Raw genomic sequence first — 25,927 nt, forward strand, 5'->3', positions numbered from 1 at the left:
ATTTAACGTTTCGAGCGGAGCTCTTCGTCAGAAACATAGGAAAAGGAAAGATTCAAGGAAGGGAAGACGGAAGAAAAAAGTCGCCAACGATTATATATATATATATATATATATATATATATATGCATATATGGGTACAGGACGTCGCCAAAAGTAAACAACATGAAATACGAAAGCAAATGAGTTCAATACGCAAACAACGAGAGAAACAAATGGAAAACAGGATAAGTAACATAAAGAATGACCCTTCGTCAGTTGTCGGCTGTCCATCTACTCCTCATTTCGAGCATTGAACGACAAGATGAGTTTTCGAGGACAGTTGCTCCCATAAGCACAAAAATAAAATTTGGGATTTATTGAGGGTCAAAGTTGGGAACAAAAACAGGACAGCGGAGACAAACAAGGAAACCGAATGAAACAAACATGGAGAGTCGTTAGACCAGAACGAGAGTAAAATAGCGAATGCTGGGGAAATATTTTCTTTGACAAGAGAACAGATAGAAGAGATATATATAGGATACGTCCATTCCTTAGGATAGCCCTGAAAGAAAAGGAAAATTATCGAGTGAGGGAAAGAAAGATGGACGATGGTCACGTGTGAGCAACGAGAGAGAGAGTAAAAGAGAAAGAGGGGGGAGAGGGTTAGAAAACGATGAAGGGGAGGAAAAGGGAATTAGAGAAAGGATGAGAGAGAAAACGATAGGGGGAGAAAACAGTTTAGAATAGAGTCACATCAAAAGAATTAAGTATATATATATATATATATATATATATATATATATGAGAAAGAGTGAGAATGAGAGTGATGGGGAGAGAGAGAAGGGGGGTTGTGTGTGTATGTATGCGTGTGTGAAAGAGAAAGTGAGAGAGAGAGAGGCAGGGGATTTATGAGGAAATGAGTTGTACATAATTGAAAGTTCTGGGTTCGATCTGGTACCGTGGATTCACGAGCAACAAGGCAAGAGTCTTCGACCTTGGGTTGAACAATACCTTGTAAATGAATATATATAGGGGATAGAATTTTGCAGAATCTTGGGAGGTGTGTGTGTGTGTGTGTGTGTGTGTGTGCGTGTGTGTGCGTGTGTGTGCGTGTGTGTGCGTGTGCGTGTTCAGCTAAGAAAAGAAAAATAAGAAAACAAGAAGTAGGTTTCTGGATATAAGCTAAAAAGACCGAACTTTTGGATATGACCTGCTCGCTGATTGTAAGAAAAATTAGTGACATTTGTGTGTGTGTGTGTGTGTGTGTGTGTGAACTTGAATGAGGCGACAGGGTTTACAAAGCGTACATGTGGTGCAGAGGAGTGAATGGCTGTGCAAACACCCGCTTCTACAAAATACACAAAAAGTAAATCAATATGATTTTGCGTTGGAGGTCAGTCTTCAGAAAACAGGTTTATTTTTATACTTGCCATGTTTATCCACGTGCTTAGTTTTAGAAGCGAATGTCGAATGGTCAGGGTTACCGTAACCGACTGAACAGCCGTACGATTAGACGTCCGCCATCGGATTCTCTGACTGGCCTTTCCTCGGTGTTTCTCAACCGTTTTTTAAATTTATTTATGGACCTTTTTGATTATTATTTTATTCTGGTGGACCACCATAGCCATTCGATGTTCAAAAACTAATTTTATAGATACTTCTTCTCTAAATTACATTTTTTTTTACACCTTACCTTGCGTAGGTTGAGCTAAGTAAAGCGTTTGAAAAGAAACCTGGTTGGTTCTTGCAATAAGTACATCGAAAGCAAAAGTTTTTCCTAGCGCCATAAAATACTATTTGTAGATCCAATTTATTATTTTGCTTGTTCTGAAAGCAATGCTTGTGCAAAGCTGTATCAGACAAAGTCGGCAACGATTCCTTGGATGGATATCGGTGCCATGGAAAAGTGGAACATGCTTGCGTGAGCAAGTGTCAGTCTTTCTCAAAAATTCTTACCCAGACCTACATAAACGTGTACAGATATATCGTTAGTCTTCGACCGACGTAGCCCTATAAAAAATATCTATACTTTCGCTCTTTTTTTTTTTCCATTTCATCAAATTTCTCCCTAAACACCAACACATTTTCTAACCTGTCTCTGGAATGTCCTTTTACCATTGCTTTGTATCTTGTCATTGCATCCCCTTGGAACAACATAAAGAATGAGTTGTTATTTGTGGTATTATTTAAGGTGCGAAAGGCAGCGAGGTATCGGAATTATTAACACACTGGGCAAAATGTTTCGCGGCATTTCGTCCGTCTTCACGTTCAGAGTTCAAATTCCGCCTAGGTCGACATTTATTCTTTTATTCTTTTGAGGTCGATAAAATAAGTACCAGTTGAGCACTGGAGTTGATTTTATTGACTTAGCTCTCCCCCGAAACTGCTGGCCTTGTGCCAAAATTTGAAATCATTATTCAGACTGCAAAAGGCGTCAAGCTGGCTGAATTATTAGAGCGTTGAAGAAAAGCCTTCCGGTATTTGTTCCGGTTCTGAGTTCAAATACCACCGAAGTCATCTTTGCCTAACGGGTTCGAAAGAATAGAGTCTTAGTCTAGTATTAGGGTCGATGGAATCGACTTAGCTCCTTCCCTTAAATCACATTCAGCTATCTTCAATTAGGAAAACGTATATTGGATAATGAAGAACTGGTATTCTTTCGTTCATAGGTCTTGCTCGATAAGGGTTTACCCAGGGCTAAACCACAACAATTAAAGGAGCGACAGCAGTAGCAACTTGCCAACTCTCCAATCATTTACTCTCGTTATATCTAAAAGTCATCACTCACCCTCCAAATACTACAGACTCTCCTCCCCTCCTCCTCCTCCCACTCCTCCATACACTAACTGCCATCTTCACCACGACGACGATGACGACGACGACCACCGCCGCCACCACCACCATCACCACCACCACCACCATCACCACCACCGCCGCCACCACCACCATCACCACCACCACCACCATCACCACCACCATCACCACCATCACCACCACCACCACCACCATCACCACCACCACCACCACTTAAAGACTGCCAGTACACGATCAATTTGACGATATCAAATATCAGTTTATAAAGTAATTATGTGTAATTGTTTGTCAAACATTGACCAACCCAATCGCATGTGTGTGTTAAGTTTTATGTCCATGTCCATATACGGCAGTACCTCGGTTTCCGAACAAATCTGATTGCGAATAAATCGGGCCTAAATAGTAAAATGTAATTGTCAGAAATGTTAATCAAACAGACCGAATTAAGGATTTTTAATTTTGGGTAAGAGTTTTGAAGTGGCTACTTTAAGTTGGAATAATTATATGAAAAAGAGCGCTCACGTGAAAACAGAGGCAAATTTTAACTCACAAATGAATACTGCTGGCAGTACTGTGCAAGCAGTCAATAAGAACTCACTACAGTTGACAAAGTAAAGTATTGATTTTTTTCCAGCTGAGTGTGTCCCGTTTTTTCCCTGGCTCAAGCCTAGTCCTAGGCAAATTGAGAGTAGTCTATTTATGTTGGGGGCGCGGAGTTTCGAGGATAAAATTAAAAGGAAAAGCGTCCTGTGTCAAAGAGAGCACACATGTCAAATTAGGCGAAATTCGGTTGTAAACTGTAGGAGTAGAAGTGGTTCACACAACACACACATAGACAACTTGCCTTTTAATATTATATATATATATATAGTGTATACACACCCACATATCCACACATACATATGTGCGGTGTAAAGAGATGATGGTGGCTGTTGAGTAGTGTTTATACATCCGGACCTAATGACTAAGAATAGTTTCTTGAATTTTTTAAACCTATCCTTTTGTGGACAATTGTATGTATCGCCTACGGAAAACCGTTGACAAATGACTTAATAACCTCCAGCATAGACAAAACGGCAGACATTTGTACTTGATGTTATTCTATTTTCTCGCTACCTGGAAGTTGACCTTCCACAGGAGTTGTACTCAGAACGTAATGACCCGGAAGAAACACCGATGACATATCTATTCTGCAAACCCATAGCCCTAAATAACTGTTTCTAAAGAAGATCCAGAACCTGGAATATGGAAGGAAGTTGATTAAATTATTTTCTGTACTTAATTGGTACTTTATTTTTAATGACTCTGAAGAAATTAATGGTTAAGGTGACTTCAGCAGGATTTGAACTCAGAACATTAAAAAAACCGTTCGGTCCGATGCTCTAATGATTCTGCTATCTCACTACTATAATATAATAGAGTTCTGGTGATCCCCCAACTCACACCATAAAAAAAATCATTATGTAACAGGGTTGTGGGGTCCTTGTGAAATGTTCTGAGTTCAAATCCTGCCGAGTTCAACTTTACCTTTCATCCTTCCAGTGTCGATTAAAACAGTTCTGAGTGCAAATTCTGCCGAGGTCGACTTTGCTTATCATCTTTTCGGGATCGATAAAATAGTAACCAGTTGAACACCGTAGTCGATGTAATCGACTACCCCCCCCCCAAAAAAAAAAATTGCAGGTCCTGTGCTTATAATAGAAAGGATTATCATTGTTGTTGATGTTAAGGTGGTGAGCTGGCAGAATCGTTAGCGTGTCGGACAAAATGCCTAATAGCACTTCTGGCTCTTTAGTTTCTGAGTTCAAATTCTGACATGATCGACTTTGCCTTCCAACCTTTCTGGGGTCGATAAAATAAGTGTCAATCAACAAATAGGATCGATATAGTCGACTAACCTTTCCACCAGCATTTCAAGCCTCGTGCCTATAATAAAAAGAACTATTGTTGTTGTTGTTATTATTATTAAGGTAGCAGGCTGGCAGAATCGCTCCCGGCTCTTTACATTCTGAGTTCAAATTCCACCGAGGTTGACTTTGTCTTTTCCCCCTTTCAGGATCGATACAATACAGTACCAGTCAGGTAATGGGATCGATATATTTGACTTTGCCCCCCTCTTCTCAGAATTGCAGACCATGTGTCAAAATAAGAAAGAATTCTTTTTGTCGTTGTTGTAGCTTTGTATCTACGTCAGAAATCTTCGGTATTTTTCAAGTTCTACATTCTGATTTAGAATCTTTGCTTTGCTCCATAAAATATCTTTTAGCTTATCTCACCTGCTTCGATCCGGTCGGCGATGTTGCTTTCTCTAAAACAATTAGTGAAATTTGAATAATATTTTTAAGAGAAATCTTTGCCGTATTTATTTCTTTCCTTTTCTGTCTTCCTCCAGGTAACAATGGCGAATGACAAGAATCCAACGCGTGTTGATTTGTCGTCGGAAAACTACGAAGGGAATTCTCTGGCCATGCATGAAGATGGCTCTGTGAAAGTAACGCAGCCGATGCTACGCGACAAAAGCAAAGAAGCCCTCGACGACAGAGAAAAAGTGGAATGTGGATTCGCTTCTTTCCGTCCAAATTTCCTGCAACGATTCAACAATTTGGCATCTTTCACCGTGTTCTGTTCCCTCTCATCTCTCTTCTCGCATGCGCTCACTGCCTACATCTCATCACAAATTCCAGATTTAGAGAAGCAGTTTCATCTGAGCAGTTTTCAAAGCGGTTTCATAATTAGTTGTAACGAGATTGGGTTTCTGCTCACCATTCTTTTAGCCAGTCATTTCGCCCAAAAGACTCACATACCACGGTTTTTGACATTATGTTCGATTTTGTTCGGCCTGGCCACCATTAGTATGTTCTCTACCTTCGTTGTTCGACCCGAAACATTGTGGGACAGCATCGATAGTTCATCAAGTTCTAAATATCCCTTTCTGTATGAAGAATTGGATTTCCTCTGCACGGATGTCAAACTGAACAAGAGTGCAGAGCTTGGGAGATGCATTCAAAAAGAAAGGATAAATTACGGTAAAACTCACCTGGCCTACTCTATTTTTATCCTCCTCATGATTATCCAGGGAATGGCGAAAGCGCCGTGGTCATCGTTAGTTCCTTTGTATATTGACAACAATGTTTCAGACCAGAGCAAAACCGGATTCTATATGGGTGAGTATATAATATTGTAAACTATATAATAAGATAGATCCCTGAGCTAAATACTGAGAGATTCCATTTTCATGAAAACTACAGTTAAGTCAATGTTAACATATTTAATGTAATCAACAAAAAATTTAATTAGAAATGTGGTGAGGAAAAGACATTACTTCAATAACTAATATTATTTTAATCATTTTGGCAAGTACAAGCGTCTCTGATTAATGTAATCAACAAAAAAGTTAATTAGAAATGTGGTGAGGAAAAGACATTACTTCAGTTCCTCAGTATTTTATTTTTAAATAGACCTATGCAAATATATGCAAATACGGAAAAATCTATGCTTCACTGAGGCGGTCTAATAATACCAAAACGTGTCCGGAATAATTTTCCATGTTTGTTGAAATGATTAAAATATTAGTAATTGAGCTAATCTTGTCTTTTCCTCACCACATACTTATTTTTAATTGAGTTTTTGAGATGTCTCACTACGTTAATATGCTAATAGTTGGACAGCATATTTAAAGCGGCAAGCTGGCAGAAGTGTTAGCGCGACACTGCCTACCAGCACTTCGTTTGTCTTTACGTTCTGAGTTCAAATTCCGTCGAGGTCGATTTTTGTCTTTCTTTTCGGGATCGATAAAATAAGTACCAGTTAAATACTGGGGGTCGATGTAATCGGCTTAAACCCTCCCCGAAATTGCTGACCTTGTGTGAAATTTTCAAACCAATACTTGTTCAGTACGTGAAGTATCAGATGAGTTAAACAATAGGATGTTTTTTAGTGAAAAAAATATATATGATGAAAATGAATGAGAAAAAGAAATTGTTTTAATTTTGTTAATATTCTATTGCAGGCAGCTTTATCGTATTTTCTTGCAATTTTGTTTCCTGGTGCATGGTCACATGATGTAATTCACATTTCACAAATAGGGAGAGAGAGAGATTTCACACTGGGTGGACAATGCTTTGAAAAATAAGACAGAATGGCCATGGATAGAACGCTTTTGATCATAGACCATACCTGTCTCCTTAGAGATGGCCGCTGAAACCAGCTGAAGGTGGCTGCGGTTGATACAAGACCGCAAATGGGACCCCGCTGAAGGCGAAGAGTCTTCGATGCGCCATTCAGTGGAAACGCACAGACAGACTAAGGGGTCAAACGCTTGTAATTTTGAGATAATTTACGATGAGACAGGATGTGCGGTCCCGACATGGTGACAGATTCATCAGAAGCTGCCAAACCTCTGGATAGCTCCTGCAGTTTCTGCGTCCGGCAAAGCATCTCTAATGATTAATTCACACACACACGTGTGTGTATGTTCTTATTAAGTTGTTTAAAGCTGAGAAACTCCTTGCTTAGCGCAAACTCAGATCACCATCCATGGCACCACACGTTCGTCGTAGGACAAAGAGTCACATTAACTGTCCATTCATTCACATCTCCCTTGTGATAATAATTATCTTTCTCTATTGCAGGGATATTAATGAAAGACATTTATCATTCGCGCACTTTTATTGCCTTTTATTGCAATTCGCTCTCGTTCCTTTCCAACAATAAACGGTTTTTCAATCGTTCATCATTGATCCTGAAGCCGCACATTTAAACTAGCGATGGCAGCCATTTTCAAAATGAATTAGTTGACGTCTCCTTAATTCATTGTGTTGCTCCTCTTATTCTATAGACACTACACATAAACACTGACCAAAAATACTCGACACAATTACTGCACACATTGCATAGAATAATTTTTCCTGCTCCCACCAGATTTTTTACTTCTAAATCCAACATTACTTTCGCTATATCTTAATCCCGCCAAAAGTTGTATTTTTAAATCACATTTGACACACACACACACACACACACACACACACACGCACACACACACTTACACATACACACACACACACACGCACGCACGGACACACACACTTACACACACACACACACACGCGCACACACACACACACACAGTGGGAGAAATACATATATACATATGCATATATGTGTGTGTGTATGACATACATACATATACACATAATTATGCAAATGTGTGTATATATATATGCATATACAGACTGACAGGCACACTTGTGCGTACATGTACGTGTATATATAGCAACATATATGCCAGCGTGTGCGTGAATGTCTGTGTGTGTATGTCTAATGTAAACACACACACACACACATGCGCGCACACACACACGCACTTAACCAAGAATGATTATTTATTTTGTTAATGGAAATATGCCGTCATCGTCATCATCATCATCATCCACCTCATCTTTTCTCACAACCACCACCACCGTCGCCACTTTCTCTCTATGTTCCGTTTATTTTCTCGCTGACGCCATCTTACCGTTGTTGATAAGGTTGTTTGATGGAACAGCAACAACAACAACAACAAACAAACAAACAAACAACTGTAGATAACTACAAACAATAATGCAACTGACGACAACGTGGGTAAGAACAATCACCGTATCCAAAATCAATAACTGCAGAATCATCATATCCAAATCTCCTCCTCCTCCTCCTCCTCCCACTCCTGCTCTTCGTCTTCCTCGTCGTCGTCATCATCATCGTCGTCAAAATTGTAATAATAACGATGGCTTCTGATGTAGGCGCAATTTTGAGGGGAGGGGTACCGTCGATCTCAGTACATGACTGGTACCTTATTTTTATCGACCCTGGAGGGATGAAAGGCAAAGTTGACCTCAGCAGGACTTGAAACCAGAACGAAAGGATCTCGAAGAAATACCGTAAGACGGCTCATTCCGTTGCGATTAGGAGTGTACGCAACGAAAAACTGACCTTTATAAACGCTAAACCTTTAAGCTTTTGTATTGGATTCATCTCATTAATTACAATAGTTTGATGAACTTGATGTCGACTTCCAGCTGATGGAAAACCTACGAAGTCACATGTAAATCTCCTTAGATGAACGTCAAACCACAGATAGATAAAAACTCTTAACCTTTGAAGTCCTTAGATTCTAGGAGTCATATACAACCAAGAACTTAAATTTCGTATGGCTAAAAATAGCGTTGGATGATTTCTGAAAGCTTTGAAGCCTAATGTTGATTCTTTCTTCCCTATAAATAACAGTTCTAATACACTTGTACATGTAGAAAAGTCAAGTCCCGCCAACATTCTACGCTTGGTTTATAACCTTCTTCAATTTCAACTCTTCAGGATAATTTCTAGCAGACTCCGCATCAGCACTGCTAGCTTTATCAGTCATTTTAATGTTGTGCAAAACGTTTTGCATCGAAAGCTGCATCTTTCATTTTATATAAATCCCTGCGCGAGCTTTCGCTTGAATGACCGCCATGTTTTTCGGCGCATCGCATCTTGCCTGATCGTAGAAGCTGCACTCTCAGCAGCCGTCCCATTTTAAACATCACTTCAAATTACAAAAGCAAAAGATTTCCCGGGTATTCAACGAAGCAGCTACTTGAACTCATGACCTAATATTTACTTTTATTCTCATGAATTGTTCCCATTAAATACTTTAGTATATTTGGTTTCTTTTACCAAATCAAACCTACAACGTAATCCTTTTGCAAATTATTTTCACACAACTGCTTTCACTTCCGCTTGATGACCTCATTTGAATAAGGGCAATAAAATATACACAGTTAGATCCAACATTGCGATGATAGACAAGAAAACCTATTTCTTTATTGCCCACAAGGGGCTAAACACAGAGTGGACAAACAAACGGATTAAGTCGATTACATTGACCCTAGTGCGTAACTGGTATTTAATTTATCGACCCCGAAAGGATGAAAGGCAAAGTCGACCTTGGCGGAATTTGAACTCAGAACGTAACGGCAGACGAAATACGGCTACGCATTTCGCTTGGTGTGCTAACGTTTCTGCCAGACAAGAAAACCAACATCAAGCAATAAAACAGTAAAATCCAAGGAAGGTCTTGATGTTCCGCTGGGAGCGGGTCGATATTGGCTGGTATTTTGAAGTCAACGGAAAACTAGGTTCTTCGAATTGCTGAATATACAAAAAGGTCCAGGTGGAAGAGGGGATGCGTGGGTGGTAGTAAACTTTGAAAAAATGCGTATCGTGGTTTTAGTTTTAAAATTGTTAAAATTTACCCGAATTTCTGTAAAAGCAAAATTATTCCTTAATTCATAAAGTGTGGCTACGAAAATGACTTGTATCCCGAAATTGAGTCACACTTAATGATTGCCGTAAGCGCAGAATTCCGTAACCAACGATTCCGTAGCGCAGAGAATGCTTATAATGATAATCATCATCGTTGTCATCATCATCATCACCACCACCACCACCATCAAGACCACCACCACAGCAACCACCATTACCACCACCACCAACACCACCACCATCACTATCACAATCTCCACCACCACCACCACCACTACCACCACCACCACTACCACCACCTCCACCACCACCATCACTACCCCCCCATCATCATTCTTCGGTTCATCATCATCATCATCAACTGCAGCAGCATCAACAGGCAACGACAGCATCATCGTGATATCGCACTTTTTCCATTCTCAATTTCCCCAGAATGTCGCTTCGATCCTCGCCATCGTCGCGTCGTCTTATCTAACAAGCAACACGGCCAATATTAAAGCAACAACAACAATAGCAACAGTAGTAGTAGTAGTAGTAGTAGTAGTAGTAGTAGTAGTAGTAGTAGTAGTAGTAAATAGACATTGATAAGGAATCAATGGCATCGTGTGTGTCTCTTCTTGTGGTGTCCAGGTTTTTCATAAAACGGGATTTGGAGACAATTTTTGGAAAAAGCGATTCGATTTGGGAAATGGCAGCAGACTGATAAAGTTAAGTTATTCCATCCATTCACCAGAAACAGGCGGTCCTACAGCCTCCATGCTCAAGAAACTGGCACACACTATGCTTTCTCTCTCTCTCTCTCTCTCTCTCTCTCTCTCTCTCTCTCTCTCTCTCTCTCTCTCTCTCTCTCTCTCTCTACTATCTATCTATCTATCTATCTATCTATCTATCTATCTATCTATCTATCTATCCATCTCCTTTACTATCAGAAACAAAAACACACACCCAGATGTATGTGTAGATCTATAAATATATGCATTCGTTTATTTTTTATTTTTATTTGTTTCACTCATTTGACTGCGGTCATTCTGGAGCACCGCCTTTAATCGAACAAATCGACCCCAGGACTTATTCTTTGTAAGCTTAGTACTTACTCTGTCGGTCTATTTTGCCGAACCGCTATATTACGGGGACATAAACACACCAACATCGGTTGTCAAGCGATGGTGGAGGGACAAACAGAGACACACAAACATATACATATATAATACACGTCGATGAACATTTGAAAATGTTTAATGAAAGAATGGGGGACATCGAACAGTTTTCTGCTGCTGAGCCTCAGGCTACTGTGCAGAGAGTGTATGGAGATGGTGGACATCGTGTGCTGAATTTTGAAAATGGCCAAACCTCCAGGGGTGCTCTTTCAGGAGTGGGTGTGCCTGTTGGTGGTCAGGAGGTAGTTTGGGACACTAGACTGAATCTTGAGGCTCCAGTGTTTGGGCCCCGATCCAGCGAAGTGCAGGGCTGCAGTAGAGTTTCCATTAAGAAAAAGCCACAAAAATTTGATGGCAAAGTGTCATGGGAGGCCTACCGTGTCCAGTTCGAGCTACTGGCTGGCCAGAATGGGTGGGACGATAGGCAAAGAGCAGTTCAGCTTGCTACTAGTCTAAAGGGTGCTGCACCAGAGGTGTTGAGTCAGTTGTCAGTAAAGAACGGAAGCCGTTCTTCTTCACTAGTTGAAGTGTTACAGAGAAGATATGGCATTATGTACCAGAGTAAAGCGTATAGGGCATAATTTCGGACCGGCGGTAGGGCTAGGGGAGAGTCACTACAACAGATTGCCCAAGATCTGGAGAGTGTGACACATAAGGCATACCCTACGGCAACACCGGACTTCTTGGCTCTTCTTTTGAAAGAACAGTTTATCAATGCTCTGGACCGTGCAGAGCTCAAAGTTCAAGTAAAGAAGGAACAACTGAATACTATGCAAGAAGCACTGGATAGAGCTCTGGAATGTGAGTCTTATGTAAGATCTAGCGGTTCCGGATTCAAAGCAAGGATGGGTCATGTACGTGAGGCAGGAAGATTTAGTGAAAGTTGTTGGCACTGCGAGAATTGGAAGATAAAAGAGAGAGTTGTTTGAAGAAAGAAAGAACAAAAGATGGTTGGAGGAAGTTGGTGGTGTTGTGGGTAGCCACGATACAGGAAGCAAGATTGTTATCGCCTGAAAAGAGAGCAATAGCAGAACGATAGTAGAAAGTTTATTGCCCTGCAGGAAAGAAAAGTAAGAAGAAGATAACTGAAGATAAGGGATAGTCGGGGAAAACTAGAAGGGGCTGGTGTTAAGGGGCAGCAGCCTGCCGAGTATTCCAAAGAAGGCCCCCACCTCCGAGATGTAAAAGGACTGTGATTGACAACGTTCAAATGGATTGGGAGGATTGACGGCTAGAAGTGTCGCTTTGTGTGTGTGTGTGTGTGTGTGTGTGTGTGTGTGTGTGTGTGTGTGTGTGTGTGTGTGTGTGTGTGTGTGTGTGTGTGTGTGTGTGTGTGTGTGTGTGTGTGTGTGTGTGTGTGCACGTGCACGTCATTACTACAAGGATCTGTTTTGGTGAGGATGCGATATGAATATATATATCTCGGTCGTTCTTCTTTCTTGCTCGACCTCAGGCACGTACATGTTTGCTTATTTGTGGTTGCGAAGTAAACTTCCTCCCCACTCATTCATGCATCCTCTTACTTCGATACTGGGTCAACAATCAGCCAAATTCTTTACACTTAAAACACAATACCAAATTCAGTCAAACTACATTACAAATACACAGCATATTTAAAAACATTCATACAAAACCGTTTTCCCTCATCTACATCCTTTCCTCTCCTACATAATAATATTGCTTCCGTTTACATTGAGAGAACTTAAGTGTTCAGTTTCCCAGCTACACACCTTTGTCACTATCTCACTTGATATCGCTAATGTTTTAGAACAGGCATTTAGTCACGTTCTTGTACAACCACGCAAACCTAAAGCATACACAGTCTCACCAAATCTACCTTTCATTGAGCTTCGTTGGTGGTGGTTGAATAAAGCTTTTGGGGCTGACAAGAAAACGATTTTCGGATGAATTTTTGTTAGGGGCTGTATCTATTTGTCTTCTGCATCTGTAGGGATTGAGGAAGCTTGTGCCATAGCTTGTCAACAATCGGAAAGATAATGCCATCCATTTGATTCGCTATCACTCAACCAATCCGCAGTGCTTCCAAACACTAACTATTGTACATGATGTTTATAACAGTTGTTGTAGCGCGGAGTTATGACAAGACTTGGTGGCAGTTTATATGCATATTTATTGCTACAATTGTACAAGCTTCGTGAAAAAAGACGCTATCAAATTATAAGAACATCGTATTGACAGGAGTTTAATCTTGATGATTAAACTGACCTGCCCATTACTGCAAAAAACGTACGGCGTTTATTCTGCATCATCTCCGAGCTGGTGGTATATAGCTGTGAAAATAACTTGTAGGAAACTCGTGCTGGTTTGAGTGTGAAGACGCAACAAACAGCTTGAGAGCAGAATCGTCTAGAACTGAAGCGAAGGGAAGTCGAATCCTCTCTGATTCAATGCACCAACACCAACTAGATGACACAGCTGATAATGCAACAGGAACAGAGTAAGAAATTGAACTCAATCTCAAAGGAGGGATATAAATACAGAGGAGAGCTTAACCTTATTGATTATGATAATAATTATGATAATTATTCTGATGATGCCAACTAAGGCCGCAAAAAAGTGTAAAACAAAAGCCAATCAAGAAAGCTTGAAGGAAGTACCAAGATTGTTGCAAGAAAGACCATTTCACGGGTAATACCCCAAACGAGCTGGAGAAGCTGATGTAGATATGAGGAGAACCCATCAGGGGCTGCAGAGTGTTGATTTGAAAGCCGAAGCTGGATTTATCCTCGCGGCACAAGATCAGAGTCTCCTCACTCGGAACTGACCAATATCACGCACAATGAGATAAACACAAAGTGTAGACTCTGCAATGACAAACTTGACATTGTTGCCGGTTGCTCAGTCCTTGCTCTGACAGAATATAAAACCAATATTTCACCGGAGCATATGCCGTAACTATGATATTCCAACCCTAAGAACTTGTACGAACACCATCCACAGTCAGTCACTGAGAAAGAGAATGTTAAAATCCTATGGGATTATGGGATACTCACGGACAGGCTGGAAGCAGGATAATAATCTAATTCGACACTTTATCACATTCAAGAATATAAACACGTTTTTAAGCCCAACACACGCGGAATCAAAAAGAAACTCTACCTTTCACTAGAATACGGGGGTCGGTACTGTCGTTCACGCAGTGATATCTCTCTCTCTCTCTCTCTCTCTCTCTCTCTCTCTCTCTCTCTCTCTCTCTCTCTCTCTCTCTCTCTCTCTCACTAGCGTGAAGGTCCCTGTCTCAGACATTTGAGCATGCGCACAACAGCCAAACACCGCGTCGCTGCAACTGTGAAGCACACAGTTCGATACAAGGATTTTTGTATTTTTTTTCATAAACTTGAGGATGGCTACTGACATTAAGCTTAACGATTATATAATGTACAAATATAAAGAAAGGATTAAAGGAAAAAGGACTCATTATATTGAATGTTATCGATAATATCGATTGGAAATAGGGGGAGCTGCAGTTCCGCAGGGCCTATACACGATCTACCACAGATCCATGGTGACTAAACGAGTCATAAAGTCCGCCTCTCCCGCTGCAAACCGGCCCCAAATCGCCTTCGATGTCGGCTCCCTGATGCGCTTCTGTTCTGCGTTGAAGCATTTCAGCACCCATTTTGCGGAAAGTTTTTCATGTCCAGAACGTTGTGAATTATGTGGTCAACTCTTTCATGGGAAATCCTCAGAGTCTCAGCAATGACTTTAGCTGAAACCCGGTGATCCTCGAGAATCAGGACATGCACAGCGTCGGCTTTGTCCTCCGTGGTCGCGGGTTCATCCGAGACCGGGGCTCATTTGTGACTTCGAAATGACCAGTCCGAAACCTTGACACCCAGATTTTCACTGTGGAGTAAGATGGATGGTTATCTTTCAAGACTTCCTTCATTTCCCCATGGGTTTCCGCCGCTCCTTTGCTTTGCAAAAAAAGAGAAACTTCATAACCGCCCGTGCATCAGTTTTACCAAAACTTACAGCAGGATCTGCCATCATGCGTTCTATCGGCAAAAAGGAGACAGATATATTGTACACCATCATGATTTTTTGTATATCTTCTCTTTCATAGTTGTCCTACCTCCCACGAAAAGGTAACAGATTTAATGATGGTGAACAAAAAAAGGTGCTTTCCTTCATAGCCACCTTGCTACCAAGTAGCAAATTAAAAAGAGAAAGAGAACATGCATTTTTAAATACGTACGTATTACGTATTTTGCATCCATGCATATATGTATGTATGGAGAATGTAGCTTCGAATAAATAAACTCTAGAACCTGTACTGAGTGCTTTTTTCACATAATTCAATTCAAACACGGACATGTATGTATGTATGCATGCATGCATGTATGTATGTATGTATGTATGTATGTATGTATGTATGTATGTATGTATGTATGTATGAATGTATGTATGTATGTATGTATGTATGTATGCATGCATGCATGTATGTATGTATGTATGTACGTATGTACGTATGTATGTATGTATGTATGTATGTATGTATGTATGTATGTGTGTATGTATGTATGTACGTATGTGTGTGTGTAAGTATGTATGTATGTATGTATGTATGTACGTATGTATGTATGTGTGTATGTGTGTATGTATGTGTAAGTATGTATGTGTAAGTATGTATGTATGTACGTATGTGTGTGTGTAAGTATGCATGTATGTATGTATGTATGTATGTATGTATGTATGTATGTATGTATGTATGTGTGTATGTATGTGTAAGTATGTATGTGTAAGTATGTATGTACGTACTACGTACGTATATGTCTGTCTGTTTGTCTGTCTGTCTGTCTGTATGTATGTATGTATGTATGTATGTATGGATGGATGGATGGATGGATGGAGAGACTAGTTCTAATTTGATCTGTGAACGAAGACCATTTTTTCCCCCAAAATTCCCGAACGCCATGCCTTTGATGTGACAAGCCTGGGCGAATCATAGGAATGGTTAATTTTATCGATAAACGCAAATGTGTATTGGAATCGACTTTCTCCGGTTATTGGAATTATGTGCTTTATGTGGGGGAAGTGAGGGATGTGTAGATTGCTGAAACTGTTTGGTGTTGTTGTTGTTGTTGTTGTTGTTGTCGTCTGACCCTGTCCCAAATCAACCCCGAACGAATCTGAGCTATGATCAAAGATATTCTGATGTGATCCTACGATATTTGTATCCTTTCAGACATTGTTCATCTAGAACTACGTTAACTATGTACCTTACCCCCACTTTTTTTTTTTTTTAAGATCCTGAAGACTGATTTCAGGGCCACTTAGCTGCTATCTTTGTCCCGTCAAGCGACCACCGTAGCCTAACATTCAGATAGCTACAGATGCTATCTTCTTTATTTATATGGAGCAAAGAGGTTGGAAAGAGGTCTTATAAAAAAAAAAATTGCGTCCGTGTATGTGTAATTGTGCGTGCGTATGTGTGTGTATGTGTGTATGTGTGTGTATGCGTGCGTGCGTGGATGTGTGTGTGTGTACGTGCGTGCGTGCGTGTGTGTGTGTGTGTGTGAGTGTTTCTCTAGAACACGGTGGTGACACAAGGTCGACGTGTCTTAGCGTAAACGTAGGTCAAACAAATTATCTGTTGCTTGTCTGTCGTTTGATGTCGATTCAGCAGTGATTAAAATAAAATCCGGCTCTTAACGTTCCAAGTTCTAATCCCGCCTTACATTTTTCCACGCTAAGAGTTGCTGAAGCATGGAACAAACTGCCGGCACCAGTTGTTAGTTGTCAATGCTTAGCGCTACTCCTTCGAGCTCTTTGCGCACTGAATTCAAATTCTGCCGAGGTCGAGTTTGACTTTCTTCTTTTCGCAATCGATATAATAAATACCAATCGACTAACCCCTTAAAATTGCTGGCTTTGAACCGAAATATTTGAAGCCATTAACAGAGGGTGCTTTTATGAAATCATTCGACCTGCTAAAACTAGCAGCAGTATTACCTCGAATGATACTCTAATGAATGACATACCTCACAATGGTGATCATAGCCACACAAAGGAGGATAATGTCCTCTCTTCCTCCTTCCTGCCACCAGACATGCAGACTCCCAAAGAAATAAAGCTTCAGGAAGGCTACAGCTACCCATCTCGGCTCTGACTGAATGTTGAAAGACTTCTTAATTCACTTTACACATCAGCAATAACAACAGCAATAACAATAGCAACCTTCTGTGTATCAGACATTTGTAAGGACATCATAATCCAAGGTGAAACGTGAGACATGAGTCATAGAACCATTTTGAAAGGGCAACAAAGACACCAAAAGATATCTTTGAGTGGATGGGGGGGGGGGGGGGGGCTATTGTAAAGGTCATGTATTGTTTGTTTAAAGACGGTTATTTACACTGGCACCTTACATATGTCCACCCAGTATGGCGCAGGGACCAACACAGAGACTAGCATTTATGTTATGTTATCTAAAGATGGTATCTGCATTAAAATATAATCAATGGCAAAACAATAAGCTTTGGCATTCACAGAAGACGTCATTGTTGTTGTCCTTAATTTAGTTGTTGTTGTTGTTGTTGTTGCTCACGTCTGCCCTGATCTACCGATCAAAAAGCTCTCCCCTGTCAAAACTAATTTCACTTTAGTATATCAAAGAACTCTCATTATCAAAACTTTTCCATTGGTTTCAAGTAACCATAGATACTAGTGGCATTCACTTTTGTCCTTCATGACTCCAAAGGTGACCAGATTAGAAGCTCATGGAGCAGTTTATTACGTTAATATTTGACATACATTTCATGGTTACGGTGGTGCCATTTTATAGCCAAGTCAAGTTAGAATCCTCTTGGACTGTTGCTTTCCATGCAGCCTCAGAATTTCTGACTCTCTGATAATTTCTGATTCCGAGTGTCATACTCCAGAATGCACAGCACTCTGCCACAGCAAGCAACATGTCCCCAAGTACACTTTTTCAAGTTTGTTTTGTGGGTGCCTTTGTATTTCTTCTTTGGTCCACCCCAAAACTGTGAACCATCTGCAAGTTTTCCAAAGAAACTTTATTTTGGGAGTCAAGAGTCAGGCATGTAGACTCCACTTTAGCTGGAATTTACTTAGGAAAGCATCTATGTTTGACATATTGGTTTCAAATTTTTGCACAAGGCCAGCAATTTGGGGGTAAGGGAGTAAGTCAATTATATCAAATCTTACCCTTTTGTTACCATATCTATGTTGAAATGCACGATCTATATTTCAATTAATTCTGAAAATACTGTAGAATTTAGTAAAATAATTTTGTCATGATTAATCTGGTCTTTGGAACATAAATGAACACAAAATTTGATGGAAGGTTATATATTACTTTGAAACAGGAGCTTGTTTTATTGAACCAAATGCAGTTTTAAACAGGTTGGTATCAAAAGTGTTAAGACAAGCATGATTGGCTGCCAGCCTCCCCTGGCACCTGTGCCGGTGGCACGTAAAAAGCACCCACTACACTCTCGGAGTGGTTGGCATTAGGAAGGGCATCCAGCTGTAGAAACACTGCCAGATCAAGACTGGAGCCTGCTGCAGCCTCCTGGCTTCCCAGACCCTGGTCGAACCGTCCAACCCATGCTAGCATGGAAAATGGACGTTAAACGATGATGATGATGATGAAAGCTTGAAAAAATAATAGTTTTAAGGAAAATATTTATTACATAGAGACACCTGAAATTACACTCGTATAATTTAGACATACCTCTGAATACAAAGCGAATTAACTGACATACCTGTAGTTGATGTTATATTAAGCATTCTTCCTTTTGTTATTTATTTATTTGTTTATTGTTCCGTTTTTACTATTTAGGTTTCATATTCTGTTTTGAGCTGATGGGTCCAGGATTAGCATTTGGACTTGGAGCAATTGTCTCGAAAATACCTGTAGATTTAATAGGTATGTATTACTTATAATCTTCACCCCCCACCCACCCACCCCCTCTATTTCACTTTGTCAGTCTGACCCCTGACCTACTTCACACCTCCCTTTTTGCTTTGTTTCACTCACCCCACTAACACCATCTCAATTCTAACATTGGTATGGCATGATTATGGTAAGATCTAATATGGGAAAATATGATATCCAGCATAGTATTCCATGTTATTGCATGTGGTGAGGTATGGTAAAGTGTGGTATATAGTAAAATATGGAATGAAAATGATAAAATAATGTATGGTAAAGTATAGTATATGGCACCATTGTAATAGTGTAGTCCTTGAAATACATCATCAGAGCTGGACAGGTTGGCATGGATAGCATTATGATGGACAGCAATTGGTAAGTGAAAAGGTGTCTGGCCAAAGAACAGCTGACATAGAACAGTTGAGAGTAAGAGAGAAATAGATGTTATATAGGGTTAAGGTATAGGGAGTTGATGAAGACTGGTCTGAATGATGTCGAATAAAGACTGGTCTGAATGATGTCGAATAAAGACTGGTCTAAATGGTGCTGAATAAGACTGGTCTAAATAGTGCTGAATAAAGACTGATCTAGATGTTGTTGAATCAACAAAGCCTTATTTCTCAGAAGATGAGTATTAAAAAAATGATTTTTAATGGGAAGATAAAATATATCCTGTTGAATGACTTGGTGTATAGTATGATGTTGGTAGATTATCACATATATTCTGGTAATCATAAAATCATATAAGACACAGATTTACACACTTATATAATATGGTGTATGACAGCAGAGCATGGTGATGATGTGCGGCATATGATGCGGTATGGCATGGTAAATGTGGAATACATTATGGAAGAAGTAATAACTAAAACATGGTGAAAAGAATAACACAGAAAGGTTACACTCAGGCAGAACATAGTTAAGCTTTATATATATATATATATATATATATATATATACATATATATATATATATATATATATATACACATACATATATATAATATAGATGTGATTACAATTAATTAACGTGTCTTTGATTAATCAATCAATCAATTATACAGTCAGTTGGCTTCAGTTTTAACAACAACAATAAACAAATAAACAGAGAAAAATAAAGGAAAAATACAAAAGCAAAATGAATAACTAAAATAAAATTTTAAAAACACAAGAACATGAACAACAATATACATTCTCTTTTCATTTAATTTTATATTAACTTTTAATTTTCTTTAATTGAAAAAAAAAAATCATTTTATCTTTAGAATCACATTTTTGTCAAAGACTGTAGACTTCAATTAGACATTATATAGGTTGGTGCCAATATGCTAGCTTAGCGCTATCGAACAAGCAAATAGCTCTTAGGTACACACATTATGCGTTTACAATGAACAAAAGCCAAATAAAAAATGCTTTTGTTACAATTTTTTTTTGTATTTTTGCTATTTTTTGCTTAATGGTTTTATATATATATATATATGATATACACAATATACATATATACAATATATATATATATATATATATATTATATATATATATATATATATATATATATATATATATATATATATATATATATATATATATATATATATATATATATATATATATTAAGTTGACCCATAAATAATGCGTTTTTTATATTTCTTTTATTTATCAAAATCAAGATAAACAAAGTTCTTTTTAAATCTAAAGTACACTCTCTTTTATTTTCTACAACGTTCTTCCATCTATCTGGTAGGCTTGCAAGGTCCCTCTTCCAAAATTCACTTGTCCCTGACGAAAAATACTCCTCCAATACTGTTCTGATCTTGTCTACAGAATTCATATCTTTACCATCCAAATGATTTTGAAGACTACAGAATAAATGGTAAGCTGGGGCAATGTCCAGTGAATATGTTCGGTGGGGCATCGTTTCCCATTCAAACTACTCCAGCCTTTGGAATGTTATCCGCGATAAATGTGACAGAGCATTATCCTGATGGAAGAACTTTCGTCTTCAAACCAAAGATGGTCGTTTTTCTTCTAGTGCTGACTTAAGCCACTCAAGCTGCTTACAGTAGATCTCCTTTGTTGTCATTTGCTTTGGGTTTAAAAGTTCAAAGTGGACTAAACTTTTCATATCCCACTCAACAGATAACAATACTTTACATGGGTGAAGACCTTCTTTAGCCTGGAATGCCAGTGTTTCTCCTTTCCCTACCCACTGTCTTTGACACTTGACATATTTAGAGAACCCATTTCTCATTACCAGCCACTTTTCAGTCCCAAAACCGTTCATTCATGAGACGTGACCGCAAAGAACATCACACATTCACTCTCTGCATGTAATTAGACTTGGAATGTTTGTGAGGAACCCATTGGTCCAATTTGCTTGCTTCCCTGATGGCGCACAGGTGTCAATGGATAGTTGAAAGACGAAATCCAAGCTTCTCTGCTAGTTCCTCAGCTTTTAACAATAATACCATGACCACAAGTATTAACAGCCCCACCCAATTCAAGTTAAATGATTTATGTTTTTATTCTTGTATTTTCTTCCTAAACAAATCCCTCACAGTAACACAAATGCATTCAAACTGCTAGAATCCCTCAATACCACCATTTATCCTGAAGTAAAATCAAAATGTAAATCTACAAACTCATAAGCATATTAAACCACCTGAAGAGGCTCTTTTGCACTGTGTGTTGCATCTGGTGGCATTATTCCTTGTCCACTAGGGAACAGTGCGACTTGAAGCCAAAACAATTGCTAATAAATGCTTTTTGTTACACTATATATATATATATATATATATATATATATATATATATATATATATATATACTAGCTGATGTATCTGGTAATTCCTGGGAAAGCAGGGCTTATCCCTTGGTTCCGTTCTTATAATTGTTTCACTAATCCAATAACAAAAATAGAAAGTAGGTAGCCCTTAAAATGGTTTTTGTGCATTTACAGATAATACTGAACTATCTTACACAGGATCTTGTTTTTAGGAATTCCCATTAAGTTATGAATACCCAAATTGTGAAGTCAGTTATGTAATAACATGAAATTAGTTACCTGATAGTAAGAATTCAAATACAGTAACCCCAAAAAGGGCTTTAATGCATTCCCAGAGTATAAAAGGAGGAAATACTAATAAGGTATGTATACTAAAATCGTGAAGCATTTTACATAATAACAGGCTAATTAGATATGAGATAATAACAATTAAAGTAATTAACTGTGAAAAGGGTTTTTGTTTTTTTACCAGAGAATATTACCCTCAGGGGCACTAGTGTTTGTATATTCGTGAATAAGTCACTAACCAAAATAAGTGGATCTCTTGTATAGGAAAATACTATTTACTTGTTTAACGGTTGCACTAGATAAATTGCAAAAATAACTCTAACAGTTCAAATACTAAGAAATAAGCATACTCACCAAATAATTTAGGAAAATGAATGGGTTATTTTCCTTGGTTTTTAAGAAATATATATATATATATATAAGGATCCCTTCCAGGGGCCCTATTATCGTTTTTTTTCAACAATCTGAGTATGTCGTGAGGCTTCCAGACATGAGTTCTACTCACGTGTCGAGTTTCATCAAAATCGATAAAACGATGTAGGAGGAGTTAGCTAACAACTCCACAAACATACACACAGACAGAATTTCCCATATATATATATATATATATATATATATATATATATATATATATATATATATATATATATTCACGCACACACACACACACACACACTTACATACATAGACGTGTTCTGCTCATTCTCAGGTTCCCCCAAGAGTTTCTTCCTCCCTCTTTCATTCTCTCTCTCTCTCTCTCTCACACACACACACACATGTATATATATATATATATATATATATATATATATATATATATATATATGCATGCATGTATGTATGTTGGTATATGCACATACACACACACACACACAAATACATATATTTATAATATACATATATATCTACATGTGTGTGTGTGTGTGTGTGTACATAGACACATACGCACACACACCACACACAATTAATTGTGTGCATTCTGCATGTCATTTAGTACATCACACCTACTTGAACCATATGTACATTTGCATTTATTTGAGAATATGTACGTGTGTGTGTGCATATATATATATATGTGTGTGTGTGTGTATGTGTATATATGTGTGTGTACATAAACATGCATGTGGCTGCGATGTTTACATGCACGTTGCTGCTTATATATTTTTGCATGTGTGTGTGTGTGGCATATGAATCTGTGTCATATGTATGTGTGTGTGTGTAAACCTTCAAAATCTAATTGTGTCTCACTCTCTTTCTTTCTCTTTCTCTCTCTCTCTTCTTTTCACTGTCCATCTGCCTCTCTTTCTCTCTCTCTCTCTCTCTCTCGTCTCTCCACTAACACACACATGTCAAAAAGGTCAGAGATTTAAAGAAGCCATAGAGTAGCATATGTCTTACTTAGTCGCAGTGGTTGCAGTTGTGGTGCCACCGGTTGTACCAGTGGTGTTCCCTTGCTTTGCTCCAGGTCAATTTTGATTGGACAAACTCATGATCAAAGGTATTCCAGCCATGACTATCCTACATATAGGCTAACATTACTCAATATTCCCTTGCCTTTTTGGTGACATTAAGATATTATTAGGGAAGGTTTGGCTGCTATTTCTAGCAGGCTGAGTGACCACATAGTGGCTGGTTGTGATGTAGGTGGTGGCTATGGTGGTAGTAGTAGTGGTAGTAGTAGTAGTAGTAGTAATGGTGGTGGTGGTGGTGGTGGTGGTGGTGATGGTGGTAGTAGTGGTAGTAGTAGTAGTAGTAGTAGTAGTAGTAGTAGTAGTAGTAGTAGTAGTGGTGGTGGTGGTGGTGGTGATGGTGGTAGTAGTAGTGTAGTAGTAGTAGTAGTAGTAGTAGTAGTAGTAGTAGTAGTAGTATCAGTAGTAGTACCTTGATGTAAGCCTAAACAACTGACATTCTGTCAACATTTTTTTACCTGGTGCAGTTGGATCTCCGTTACATCTGCTCCCCCACACCTTTCTCTCTCTCTCTCTCACCTTCCCTCTTTCTCCTTATCTCTCTTTCTCCCTCTCCCTTCCTCCCTTCTCTCTTGCTCTTCCTCTCCTCTCTTCCTCCCACCCTCCCTACCCTCTACATCTCCGGCTCCCTCCCCCTCTATATCCTTAACTCTCTCTCCCTTTCTCTTCCTCTCTCTCCCCCTTTCTCCCCCCTCACTCTCTTCCCTTCTCTTCTCTCTCCCTCTCTCTCTGTTTCTTGCTCTCTCTCTTCCTCCCTCTTACACCTCTTTGTCTCATTCTTGTCTCTTTCCCCCCCCTGTACCACACATGCTCCTTAACCATGTCATACTGACACCACCACCACCACCACACACCACCACCACCACCACCACCACCACCATACACCATCACCACCATTGCCACATCATCATCATCACCAATATACCAATGAACTGTTGCTACTCCACTAGTTCTCTTAATAGTCCGACCAAAATATAGAAACGGTGCTCAATACTTTCAAACAGAATCTCTCTTTATTTTAGTTAATCGAAGGTTCAGTGGTTCAGTGGTTCAGTGGTTGGGATATTTGGCTCGCAATTGCAGGGTCGTGAGTTCAATACCCAATGGCATATTGTTTGCTTTATTTCCTCTTGCTCCAGTCCACTCAGCTGACAAAAGGGTAGTAGTAACCGTATTTCAAAGGGTCAGCATTGTGTTACACTGAGTCTCCCAGAGAAGTGTGTTAAGACTGTGTATGTCTGAGGTGTACCCAGCCACCTGCGTGTTAATTTCATGAGCCGGTTGTCCTGTTGACTGGATCAGTTAGAATGCTCGTGGTCATAACTAACGGAATGCTACTTGGTTAACTGGCGCTAATGCTGATGAATAACTGCTTTTTCCTTACATAAAATATCACAGACTGTCAGGCTCTTAAGGGGGGGAAAAATGGGTCAGTCTTTTTTTCAGTCAAGAAATAACAATGGACATAAGATTAGTTCTGTTAGACCTCATCAGCATAGTACCATTGTGTGTGTGTGTGTGTGTAAATGTTTTTATGTTAAGTTACATACAAAGCAATTTAACATCAAATGGCCGTCTGGTTCACCAGCCCTCAGTCAAAATCGTCCAACCCATGCTAGCATGGGAAGCGGACGTTAAACGATGATGCTGATGAAGAATTACTTGATCCTTTTTGTTCAGTTTATATACAACAGGTTGAATCAGATCCCTATTATTTAAAGTATTTGGGAACATAACACATGCACAACCTATTTCTTTACTACTCACAAGGGGTTAAACACAGAAGGGACAAACAAGGACAAACGGATTAAGTCAATTACATCGACCCCAGTGCGTAACTGGTACTAAATTTATCGACCCCAAAAGGATGAAAGGCATAGTCGACCTCGGCAGAATTTGAACACAGAACATAACGGCAGACGAAAAACCGCTAAGCATTTCACCCGGCGTGCTAACGTTTCTGCCAGACACTTGCTAACATTCCGCCTTCACACTTGCACAACCATCAGATGTTCAGGATCAAAATGGAGAGAATTTAAAAGAAATTTGAATGGCTTCGAGGTGAAAGCATTTAAGCTTCCAAAGGTCACTTTAGGACATAACTATCTGGTGACATTGGCGTTTTCGTGGCATGCTCCACAGGTCAGTTTGTTGGCATTCTGTAAGATGTGACATTTCGCTGGCAACAGTTCCCACATGGGGAGACATGAGTTTGCATGAAGAGCATGGCTTCCCG

The 25,927-nt window shown here is 39.3% G+C and overlaps 1 protein-coding gene across 3 annotated transcripts in view; it reads left to right on the top strand.

Annotated features, from left to right (window-relative positions):
- LOC115224050 (solute carrier organic anion transporter family member 2A1) overlaps positions 1 to 25,927 on the top strand; it is a 45,650-nt gene that overhangs the window by 6,530 nt on the left and 13,193 nt on the right. For all 3 annotated transcript variants that reach the window (XR_005003678.1, XM_029794849.2, XM_036512886.1), the window contains exons 2-3: positions 5,186 to 5,957; positions 19,057 to 19,143. Coding sequence is in view for 2 of the 3 variants with exons in the window: in XM_029794849.2 (XP_029650709.1) it covers positions 5,192 to 5,957; positions 19,057 to 19,143 (853 nt within the window). In the remaining variant the exon portion in view is untranslated. The remainder of the gene's footprint in view (positions 1 to 5,185; positions 5,958 to 19,056; positions 19,144 to 25,927) is intronic.

This window comes from Octopus sinensis, linkage group LG24, assembly GCF_006345805.1.
Source record: "Octopus sinensis linkage group LG24, ASM634580v1, whole genome shotgun sequence".
Taxonomy (NCBI): domain Eukaryota; kingdom Metazoa; phylum Mollusca; class Cephalopoda; order Octopoda; family Octopodidae; genus Octopus; species Octopus sinensis.